The 12,193-nt window shown below is 31.4% G+C and overlaps 1 protein-coding gene across 1 annotated transcript; it reads left to right on the forward strand.

The window, feature by feature from the left end:
* The first annotated feature begins 1,155 nt into the window (after window positions 1-1,155).
* Window positions 1,156-10,649, forward strand: JCHAIN (joining chain of multimeric IgA and IgM). The gene is made up of 4 exons (XM_079153043.1): window positions 1,156-1,349; window positions 4,672-4,798; window positions 8,815-8,895; window positions 9,483-10,649. Exons 1-4 carry the CDS (start codon window positions 1,286-1,288, stop codon window positions 9,691-9,693), a joined length of 483 nt encoding a protein of 160 aa, XP_079009169.1. The 5' UTR covers window positions 1,156-1,285; the 3' UTR covers window positions 9,694-10,649.
* Window positions 10,650-12,193: the final 1,544 nt, after the last annotated feature.

Genomic DNA, 12,193 nt, shown 5'->3' on the forward strand with positions numbered 1-12,193 from the left:
TATGTGCCACCATGTCTGGCTTTTTTTTTTTTTCTAATAGAGAAAATTGTTCATGTGATTCCAGTATATTTTTCTTAAACCTAAGTAGTTTCTAAGTTCCACCAACAGTAGAAATAAAATGAGAATAAATTTTGTTGTTATAGTAATATTGTTTGTTCTAGTGGATGGCATTTTAAGTTTTGCTAGACTTTCATATCACATTCTTTGAAGGAATGCAGTTATGTGTTAACCTTTAATCTCTTTCTCCATTTCTGACTTCCAGCTTGCTTACTTATGATTTCCAAGTGGTATTAATTACCTCTTAATATTCTAGGAGACCCTAAGAATCAAAAGTAACAGATTTGATGCCATTGCGTATAAATATAACCAACATATTCCCGGAATCAGTCCTAGGAGTTAGGGAATTCTAGCATATTGGAGTGTGGGTAGAAGGTGCTCTATCCCAAAGCTCAGTTTTGTTTTTTTTTTTTGACATGAATTAAGTGAAAAATTTTAAGCAAAATATTTCAGCAATTGAGTTGAGGCATCTCCAAAAAAAAAAAAAAAAAAAAATCATCTCATAAACATATAATTCTGAAAGGTGTTACTAGATGGGGAAACAGGTCTGCCTTAATGCTATCAAGTTAAAATGTGGCAACTTGATTCATCCCATATTCACCAATTTCTACTTCTAATTATGTTTGAACTTATAAAATAACTGAAAGTAATATGAAAATATACATAGATATTTAAATCTGGTAACTTAGTTAAAGACTAGTAGAAAAAATTGACACAGGATAGAACTGAGGTCTTAAAGGACTCTGATTTATTCTTTTCCTTCATCCCTTTTTCTTCCCTTCCCTTAATTATTAAATTAATAATAATAATGTGGTTCTAGCCACAACAAATGTCAGATATTTGATTTGAAGATTAATATGAATATGTCTATATAATAAAGTTGAGAACCCTATTTGAACATTCTTAATAGACTTCTAACTTGAAAGTATTATTTGTTTTCTGATTTACACATTTATATAGCATTAATGCAGTATAAAAGTGATTGTGTCAAATCATGGTTTTGGGGGGATACCCTAGAGGAAAATGCTTTAATATGAATCATACATTTCTTTCCACTGCAGCATTTAAAGTTCAGACTTCGACCGCAGTGGTTATTGTTTTTAGTTTGGTAGCTACAGGGAGTGTTATTTTAAGAAAGCAGAAGCAGCATCATTTGCACACTCCTTAGCGAACACACACCTTAACCCTGACTTTTTAGCTCAACTTTTTCAAAAGAAGCGGAGTCAAGATGAAGAACCATTTGCTTTTCTGGGGAGTTCTTGCCATTTTTATTAAGGCTGTTCTTGTGACAGGTATGTGGTATTTATAAAATAAACTCAGCTAAAAGGAAAAATATACTGTAGATCTGTTTTTCAGATTTGAAGACTTATGTTCATGCTTTGGTTGGCCAGATAACCAGTCACTTTCTTCTAACATGCTTTAATCTTTATATGGGTAGTGATATTTATATAGATGAGACTCAGTGTGATTCTTCTTATTCTTTTTTTTCCTCTTATTTACCTACTATAATCTTTAGAACAAGAATGTAGATTTTTTTTTTGTTTTGGATAACTGTAGATACCATACTTATATGAATGTCCACACTGATTCTTAAAAATTATTCATTCTCTTATCTCATAATATTCTAGAGAAATGAAGTAATAATTACCATAAGTACAACATAGAATACATTGTGATTTTATTTAGTCAGAGGGATTGGTATTAATTATAACAGCTTTCCTAGATCTGGACCATACATGTATTATGAGCCTTTAACAATGTTTTTTTTTTTTTTTTTTTTTTATTGTAAACAAATGGGATACATGTTGTTTCTCTGTTTGTACCTTTAACAATGTTTAACATTAAACACATTGGTGTCTTGATAGCTGAACTTCTGGTATTTTGCTTATTAACTTTTCAGGAAACTTAGAAATTGGAACACATTCGGGATATGGAAGTGCTATGTTAAATAGTTTTCATCTAGAAGGGCACATGAATTAGAAGTGATATGATTTGGTTTAATTCTAACACTGCACCTGTTTTTATTTCTAGACAGAGCATAATCAAACTGTAATTAAGAATAGCTATTTTACAAACATATGTAATAATGGCATTAAGAATAAATAATATTTAAAATATAAAAATATTAGTAATAAAGCATATATAATATACATAAACATGTAAAGTATGTTTATAAACATGTTAATATACTTATAAGCACATATATGAAATTATATGTAGCTATATATAAATGGGTATCACTTATTGAGTACTGTTTTTATATTATGCTAACAGCTTTACACATTCCATTTGATTTTCATAATACCTATATTAGGCTAGGTTCCATTATTATTTCTAACATATAGCTGAAGCATTTGAAACTTGGGTGAAATAACTTAAACCCAGAGTCACACAGCAGCAAGTGATAGGTAGAGTTTGACCCTGTAGTTCATGCTCCTAACTGCTATCCTGTTCTGCCTGCATAAGGGAACCACCTTTTAGTAAACTCATGTGGTCTTATCTACCATGCATCATTATGTAATTATTTTCTTATTTGTTTGAGTAGAATTAAATTAAGCTTAAATATTTATTAAGTACCTACTGTGTCTATCAAGCCCTCTTAGAATTAAGTAAGGCAAATCCCTAATAACAGGTTTATTAGGAAAAATATTGTATTTCTATGAGAGAATGTTAAAATCTAGAGGTTAATGAATTGAAAGTATCTATACTTTTTTCTGATAGGTCGATTAGACTGCCTAATATTTTTGCATATTAACAGTAATGACAGTCTCTTCTTAGGTATCTAGTAAGGAAATAAATTACATGCCATATACAATATGGACATTTTAAATTTAATATTTAATAGTCAAGTCTTTTACTTGACTCAATGTATGTTTTTAGTTATGCATTATATGCTTTTTTATATTTCATTGAGAAAAACATTTGAGAGTTATAGGTACAGAAGTAGGGAAGAGGATACCATTTGAATCATTTTACTCTTTTCAGAACATTAATACAATTTATATTACCATCTTGGATTGATTTCACAATGCTTCTTCAATCCATACAGACTTCAGTCAGATTTATTAAAATCTTATGAATAGTGGGATAATAATGCATTATAAAGTACTTCAAGCAATTATAAGGAAAATAACAATGATCTTTAAATGTTTTTGTAATAGCTGTTATCATTAAGATTGAAATATTGCAATTAGGTCTTTGCTCTGGGAATCATCTCAGGAATAATTAGACTTCCAGTTATAATTCTATCCTGATTATATAGCCCTTATAATCTAAATTCATATGCTAAATCTTTGCAAATTTTTGGTTGAGGCATAATGGGAGAAATTTTTAAAGGTCACTTAGCTAAAATGATAAGAATGTAAGGATATTTAACATCATTTTTAAAATTTGCACTATTAAATATTGATATTTTTAACTCTTCAAATATCTGTTAAATGAGCTAAGTCCAGAAAGAAATTGTTTTTATCTTTGTAACGTGACTTCTTTATCTTATATTTAGATTAGACAATATATGTTGACACTCAAGAGTTAAGGCTTTAACTCTTTTGGTCACCTGTGTATTAATTCATTTATTCATTTTTTTCTGAATATTGCCATATTACAGTATGGCTAGTACCTTATAATATTTTCTAAATTATTTTTTCAAATATATAGAATGTAGATATATACTTTTATAAGAAATATTAATATAGCCTTTATTTGATTTGACTTAATCATTGTACCACAATAATGTGATTATTATCATTAAAAATATAATTAGTTTAGGAAATTATGGTGGAGATAATTTAAAAGTCTTAGGAAATAAGGTATCTTGGAGAAAAACATGCCTGTTCTTACCTATAATGCAATTTAAGCAAATGAACAAACAAAAAAAGAACTTTTTTTTGATTTGAGGAAGGATAAGGATTTTTTTTTTAGGATGTGATATTTTAAATTGGATTCATAAAGGCTAATGCTATTTTTTGTTTATTTTGAATGGGTTACTTTGGGGAAAAATCTAGATTTTTGTTTTCTTCGTCACTATGGTATTTAGCACTGGTTTTTATAAGGCTATGTCATTCAAAGAGCTGTGCCTCTAAAGAAGCATTACATAAAAATTGGAATTCTTTCAGTTCAGGTTCTCATAGACTGACCCAAGGTTCAAAGAGAAAATTACTTCTAGAGTCATTTGGATTTCTTTCACTGTGATGTGAGATTCCACTTAACTTTTTTTTTCTTTTGGTACTGAGGATTGATCCCAGGGGTGCTTAACCACCATTCCACATCCCCAGCCCTTTTTATTTCTTATTTTGAGACAGGGTCTTTATAAGTTGCTTATTATGGTCTCACTAAGTTGCTGAGACTGGCCTTGAACATACAATCCTCCTGCCTCACTGGGATCCATTGAGTCACTGGGATTACAGGTGTGTACCACCACATCTGGCTTCCACTTAGCTGTTTTAGATTAGGAAAAAAAACAAATAGAAAATGCTGGAATTGATTAATGATTGAAGTTAATTTTTCTGCAGGCAAGAAATATAAATGAACTCAATAGAAGATATATATATATATGTATATATATATACAGACTTTTGTTTTCCATTTTTTTGACAATTTATTTTACCTTTCAAGCCCAAGATGAAGATGAGAGGACTGTTCTTGCTGACAACAAATGCAAGTGTGCCCGTGTTACTACCAGGATCATCCGTTCTACTGAAGATCCTAATGAGGACATTGTGGAGAGAAATATCCGAATTATGTATGTGACATTCTATATTTGTTTTGTTCCTGTTGTTAGCACAGATACTTTATGTTATTAAGCATTATTTAGATGTAATACCTACATCTTTACTTCCTTTTTGACATGTAGTACTTGACATGATGTCAAATCATGTTAGTGAGCTTGAGGCAATTTTGTAGAAGCTGAGGACAGGAACAAAGTGTTCCAGACAAAAAATCAGTTAGATCAGATTCTAGCCAAAGGTTCTGATCTAGTCATTAACGTATCCTGTTTAGATGGAGTAATTTCAGTTTGAATCAGAACTGAGTTATCTTTGATCAGTTCAAACTGAAACTTTAGATAATACTAAAAGTCCTATTTTATACCATATATGGACAACTGAGTATTTTACACTATATTCAGATGTCTGCACTAAGATTAACAGACTGATCAAATTGTCTAATTTGATTCAGTTTTCAGTTGTAGATTGGGTTTTAGGTATTCGTTTCACCTTCCACATACTCCAGAGTTATATGCTATATAGCTTGTATTCAGTAGCAAGAATGCTAAAAATGTTTGTAAAATGAGATTCCAATCAGTAATAAGTTTTCCTTATTAAATACTCCTACCTTAATAGTTTTCCCCCAATCAAATACCTATTATAGAAAGAAAATATAGTGTTCAATCCCATTTAATCCATGGGAAAAGTATACTGTGTTAAAAAAATTTGTTTTAAGTGCTGGCTGGGACATGTAATAACTGCATGCATTTATAAACAAGTTGCTTATCCATTCTAAACTTCAGTGTTCTCATTTTTAAATAGGGGTGAAATAGTGCTTACTTCATAGTGTTAGTGTAAAATAAATCGAGAAGTCTTTTCCTTTTAGAGTTTGTTTAGTTTAGTCATACATTAAAAAATATTTGCTATTATTTATTCATCTAACCTGTGTGTCAGTTATCATTATCACTATGCTGCTCAAAACCCTTTTGGTGGTTTCTCCATTATTATTATTAGGATATATTTCAAATTTCTATGCTTAATCTATGAAGCTTAGCATAACTCTCAAGCTCGTCCATTTCCACTTTTCCTTCATGTTAAAAAATATAGCAGTTCTGCGGTGTCTTTATTTCTTCACATTCTCAGTGTTTCCTTTCTCTTGTCTTTATCCCTTACTGGTTCCTCTGTTTGAAAAACTTTCTCCCCTCCCTTTCAGTCTGATTAACTTTTCTTCACACTGCATGTTTTAGTTTAGCTATCACTTCTTTTTTGGTTCACCCAGGGATGCTTACCACTGAGCCACATTCCCAGCCCTTTTTTGTATTTTATTTAGAGACAGGGTCTTGCTGAATTGTTTAGGGCCTCACTAAATTGCTGAGGCTGGCTTTGAACTCGAGATCCTTCTGCCTTAGCTTCCAGAGTTGCTGGGATTACAGACGTGTACCACAGTATCTAGCCTAGCCTTCACTTATACCAGGTTTTCTTTGATCACTTAGATCCTTAGCACTACTCTGTTAGGGATGGAACAGTTGCAGAGGCTGTAACTGAAAGGAATGGCATCCATGACATTGACATTTAAACCATGTTGAAGATGAGTGTTTATCTTATGTTTAAGGAAAAGGAGATTTACATTTTTTTGTTGTTGTTATATTAGGGATTGAGCCCAGGGATGCTCTGTCACTGACTTACATTGCCAGCCCTTTTTATTTTTCATTTTGAGACGGTCTGTCTAAGTTGCCAAGGCTGGCCTCAAACTTGTGATCCTGCTTCCTTAGCCTTCCAAGTAGCTGGAATTGTTGAGTGCCACCACACCCAGAAGAGACATTTTTCAAATAACTCTCATGATTCTCTAATTCATCATTTTTATAACATTATTCTTTTTATCATATTGTTTACTGAAATCAGCTAATTTAGTTACTTCATATATCTTTGCCTGAGGTATATTGATTTTTCCTAATCTTGTTTCTGAAAATATATTACTTTCAGATAAATTACTGAAAGCATATTACTTTCAGATAAATCACATAATTAACTGTGTAATTATGGCATTATTCCCAGCTCCATCACTTAGTACAATAATGTGACTTTGGGGGACGTTACTTAACTAATTTGAGCCTATTTCCTAAACTGTAAAAATGGAATAATTATGTATGTATATTTGTATGTGCATATATAATATACACATATATGTATATATATTTATGCAGACATTTATCCTTTTTTGCAGTTTAGGAACAGGCTCAAATTAGTTATCCACATACACATATAGAATTTTGAGGATTAAATATAATAATTTGTAAAAGGACAGTGTTTGACTCATAGTAGACCTCATAATGTTTATTCTATGTTTTTCTCATTATTAAAATCTTTTTTGATAAGAGCCTCTATAATAAAGAACAGATACATTCATTCATTCAGCAAATATTTATTTAATGAGTGCCAAATATTGTGGGTTGGTGCTGGGGTTACAACAATCTATATAAAACTAGCCCATTCCATTAAATAATTTGCAGTCTAATGGGAAACCTTAAATTAATTACTTAAAAAGGCAATTACAATACTATTGTAAATGCTATGAAAGGCATATGATGTTATAGGAATGCTGTGAAAAGGCATTCAGTCCAATGCAGCAGGAGGAGGGCTGCAGTGGGAGGCAGGAAAGGGTGTTTGTAGCAAGTGGTGGGATGGTTGATGGTTATTAACTGAATGGGAGTCGGTTAGGTAAATACATATGGGGAGTGAGAGGGTTGATAGTTGTGACAAAACATTCCAGGAAAAGGAAGCAGAATTATATGAGATTATCATGTAATATGTTTAGTATAGTATCAGGTACACTGTGAGTACTTACTGTTTGTTTCTTTTTTAACTGTTGAGAAAACCATCTTAAGTTTGTGGAAATGCAAGCTGTTGTTTATAGATGGCATGTAGAGGGACATGATGGCATTGTGAGAGATGAGGCTGGAGAGTTAGGGGCATATTTTGGATTGCCTTCTATGCTATGTTAATGATACCCTGTTATCTGTGGAAGTGACATTGTTGGTTAGGTGAAGAAGGAAATTGGGCTTGTATTTTAGAAAGATCATTTGGGTAATAATGTGACTAATGCATTGGAAGGGTCAAGACAAAAGGGTGTCACTACTAGCTAGGAGAATGGTGGTGTCCTGAACAAAGGCAGTAATAATGAGAAGAGATAAGTGGATGGATTTCACATATGCAAAAAAAAAAAAAAAAAATTAGAGTCAGTTGGACTCTGAGATGGTTAGATATATGGTCTGTGACAGGGAGGAGGATTCAGGGACAATGTTCAGGTTTTTGGCTTGGATATTTATGTGGATGTTATTGCTAAATTTTGAGTTAGGAGACACACGTTTTTCTTTCTTTCTTTTGGTACTCCTCATATGGGGTACATATGAGGAGAAATGATGTAGGTGAAATAGTTTAAAGCTAATGAAATAATATGAACAGTCAATAATCTTTAATTTTTTTGTGGGACAGCACCATGAAGAAGTTTCAATATTACTACTTATTTGATTAGGTCACTAACCCCTCTCATTTACAATTTTCACATCTTTAAAATGTGGATAATAATATCTGCCTATTCATTTAACAAGTATTGAACATATTCCACATCACACATCAAGTTAGGCACTGGGAATACAAAAGTGTTTTTGCCTTAAGGAACTTAAATAGCTTACAAAAACAACCACTCTGTAGACAAGTGACTATATAGCATTTATTATAATAAATGTATATGAGCTTTAATGAGACTACAGGGAAGGACATTTATTGAGGGTGTATAGATCAAAATAAAACTTGAACTGATTTTTAAAGGAAAATCAGGGTTTTGCCAAGTAATCAAAGAGAGTTGACAAAAGGATTGCTTTGAGTTTTAAGTGGGAAATACTTAAAATACAGCAAATTCGTGTAAAAACTTGAGTGATAGTACTACTATAGAGTGCTTAAAGTCATGAAAAATACTGTTCTAGCATTATACCTATTACCAGAAATATAATATTTGCATTCCATTATTTTTCTTTGTTTTCTTTCCTTTTTTTAGTGTTCCTCTCAACAGCAGGGAGAATATCTCTGACCCTACCTCACCGTTGAGAACCAAATTCGTGTACCATTTGTCTGATCTGTAAGAGATTTTCCTTCATAATAAGTTAATAATTTTTAATTTACCTTGTGTTTCTGAAAATCTGAACTTTTGAATACATTAATAACTGTGTCAATTACTAGGTATTATAACTTCCTAAAATTTTGACACATATAAAAAGTACCTATAAATTTATTCTAAAGAAGAAATTATTATCATTTGTATAGGAATTTCCAGTTTATCTAAATAGTTCAGTAAGTGAATTTTAGCTTATAAACATGCAGATGTTTCTTTGGAAATGATAGAATCCAATATTAAACAGTTTTTAAAAAGTATTCTTGTGACTATTAATAATTCACTTAAATAAGTATAAAGTTGGGAATAAACATAGTAGAAGTTGCTGTATGGTATAGATATGGCTAATTGTTATTTATTTTCAACTAATTTTTGTATGTTAAAGGTTGAAAAATCTCAAACTATTCTGTATTGAAGAGCTGGTTGGGTCTGAAAGGACTCATCCTTTATTATAGGTTAGAGCTGCAACAACTAATTGATTGAGATAGAAATGCATAGTCATTCATATTTTGAGATAGCATTTAATGGGGACTTCTAATGTGTTTGTTTTTCAGCTGTAAAAAATGTGATCCTATAGAAGTGGAGCTGGATAATCAGGTGGTTACTGCCACCCAGAGCAATATCTGTGATGAAGATAGTGCTACAGAGACCTGCTACACCTATGATAGAAACAAGTGCTACACAGCTATGGTCCCACTTACATATGGTGGTGAGACCAAAATGGTACAAACAGCTTTGACTCCAGATTCCTGCTATCCAGACTAATTAAAGTTGTTGGCTGCACAACTCTTCTTGAAAGGCTCTCCGTTTTGATCCAGAAAGTTAGTATATTTACTGGCAATAAATTTGAAACCAAGATTGTTTTTAGGTGATGTAACATCAACTTTCCCTCAAAATAACTGAAATAATAACATTGTTATTTTATTAGGTAATTACTTCTCAACTCTAGGTATTAAAATCAGTCAATTATGATTTTCTGAAGGGGTTAAAAAAATAGACAAAGGGACAAACTAAAACTTGAAGACTAAAAATCAAAAATCAAGAGACATAAATTAAATGCCTTTTGTTGTTTTTGTTTGTTTGCTTTGCCTTGGAGAGTCAGAGCTTTTGCACATCCTGTTCTCTTTTTAAAATGTTTTGCTGTGTAGAGAAAATACATGTGTAAACAGAGGCCATTTATATGCCTTCATTGGAAAAATAATTGGAGAGCTAATTATTTGGAACCAATTATAAAAATAATTTAAAGTGGTATCGCTAATATTTATGAAACCAGTCTGCTAAAAGTGATATAATTAAATGCATCATTTAAAAATATATTTTGAGGGCTAGGGATGAGACTCAGTGGCAGACTGCTTGCCAGGCATTCAAGAGGCCCTGGGTTTAATCCTTAGTACCATCAAAAAAGAAAAGAAAATAAAAATATGTTCTAATATGACACATAGACTTTGCAAGAGGTAATATAATTTTTCTTTTTTTGATAAGAAATTTTTTTTTTTTTTTTTTGGGTGCTGGGGATTGAACCCAGGGCCTTGTGCTTACAAGGCAAGCACTCTACTAACTGAGCTATCTCTCCAGCCCCCAATAAGAAAATTTTTTGACAATCAGGCTAATGTAAGAAATTTCCATTATAAATCATCTATATTGCAACTAAATAATGAAATATGTATTCTAAAATATGTATTCTCCAGCACAGTTTGAACAATTAAATAGATTCATCAGCATGTACCTGTGTGAAATAATTTATTGGGGAAAATTCATTTGTGTTAACTTTCTCATGTGTGTATTAAGTATAATTTGTTTGATGAATAGTTTGTAAGTATAGTGTAATGATGTATTAATCATTGAATTCATATTTGTACATATTCAAGGTGGCCTTGTGATTTTACACCTAAAATTAATAAAAAGGCAAGAACTTCATGGCACATAAAACTTTATGGCAGAAAGTTAGGGCCAAATGACATATATCTAAGGGTATTATGGAAGGTACATACTGACTCTCTATTTAAAATAGTGAGTGAATGATTAGCAAAAGTCAATTTCTCTAAGAGGCATTCTTCTGTTTCCTTTTTAAAATAATGATAGTTGTTTTAGTAACTTCCATTGTGATTATATTGATATTCAGCTTTTCTTTAAGGATGAGGATGGGACTCTCTTGTGTGTCAGTAGGAATAATAGTTTTCATATACATTATTTATTCATCTGTGATTTAGAATGTGGTTTTAACTGAATTTCATTTAATTAGTAAATGTTTTTAACTATTAATCTATTGCATAAAACTGTTCTATGGTGATTAAGCTTAAGAAAATCACCATTATTGCTCATTCCCTAGATTTCTCTAAGTTCTCTGTTAGAGCCACTCTATTTCTTAAAAAATTAAAATTTTAATTAGAAAAAAACCTCTTATTCCTTTCTTTTGATTTATTTTTCCCATGTATTTATCACCTTTAAGGAGACTTATATAGTTTACCTATTTATCATGTTTCTGGTCTGTTTCCCCTTTTTAGAGTATAATCTCCACAAGGACAGGCAGTTTTATTTTGCCCATTTTTTTATGTCCCTAGCATCTGGAACTTTATCTGGCACATAGAGGCTCTCAATATGTATTAATTGAATGAATAAACATGAGTTGAGACAATATATGTACATAAAGAATTATAATTATTTGGCAGAAGGTGATAAAGACAAAGAAATAGGCTCTAAAATGTTGAGGGGGCCAGGGTTGTAGCTTAGTGGTAGAGCACTTGCTTACCATGAGTGAGTCACTGGGTTCGATTCTCAGCACCACATAAAAAATAAATAAATACAATAAAGGTATTGTGTCCATCTACAACTAAAAATATTTTTTAAAAAATGTTATGAGAATTTATGGGGGACTACTTTTAAAGAATTTCTTCTACTCTCTTTTTATCTTTGCCTTAGTTTCTCTGTGTACCCAACAGGAAATAATTTTGCTATTACATTTTCAATTCTTGTATGAAAGATCCTTATTCCAGCATTATACCTCATTAAATACTAGCTGGAAATGGATGGCAAATTTATAATCTTGCAAGTCTTCTTTCTTTCAGAAGTTCAGTTAAATTCTAAGATCACCAAGTTAATAACAATTTAGCACTAAGTGTCAATCTCAGTGCTTTATAAATATTTACTCATTCAATAAAAATTCAGAGTAGCTGATGACTCCTAAATGAGGGTTAATGATGAAAGAGTAAAGCCTTCCTGTTAGCTTCCTTCATGTTTGCTTGTTTTAGTAGAACATTCAGCAGGG

This window comes from Sciurus vulgaris, assembly GCF_902686455.1.
Source record: "Sciurus vulgaris genome assembly, chromosome: 9".
Classification (NCBI taxonomy): Eukaryota; Metazoa; Chordata; class Mammalia; order Rodentia; family Sciuridae; genus Sciurus; species Sciurus vulgaris.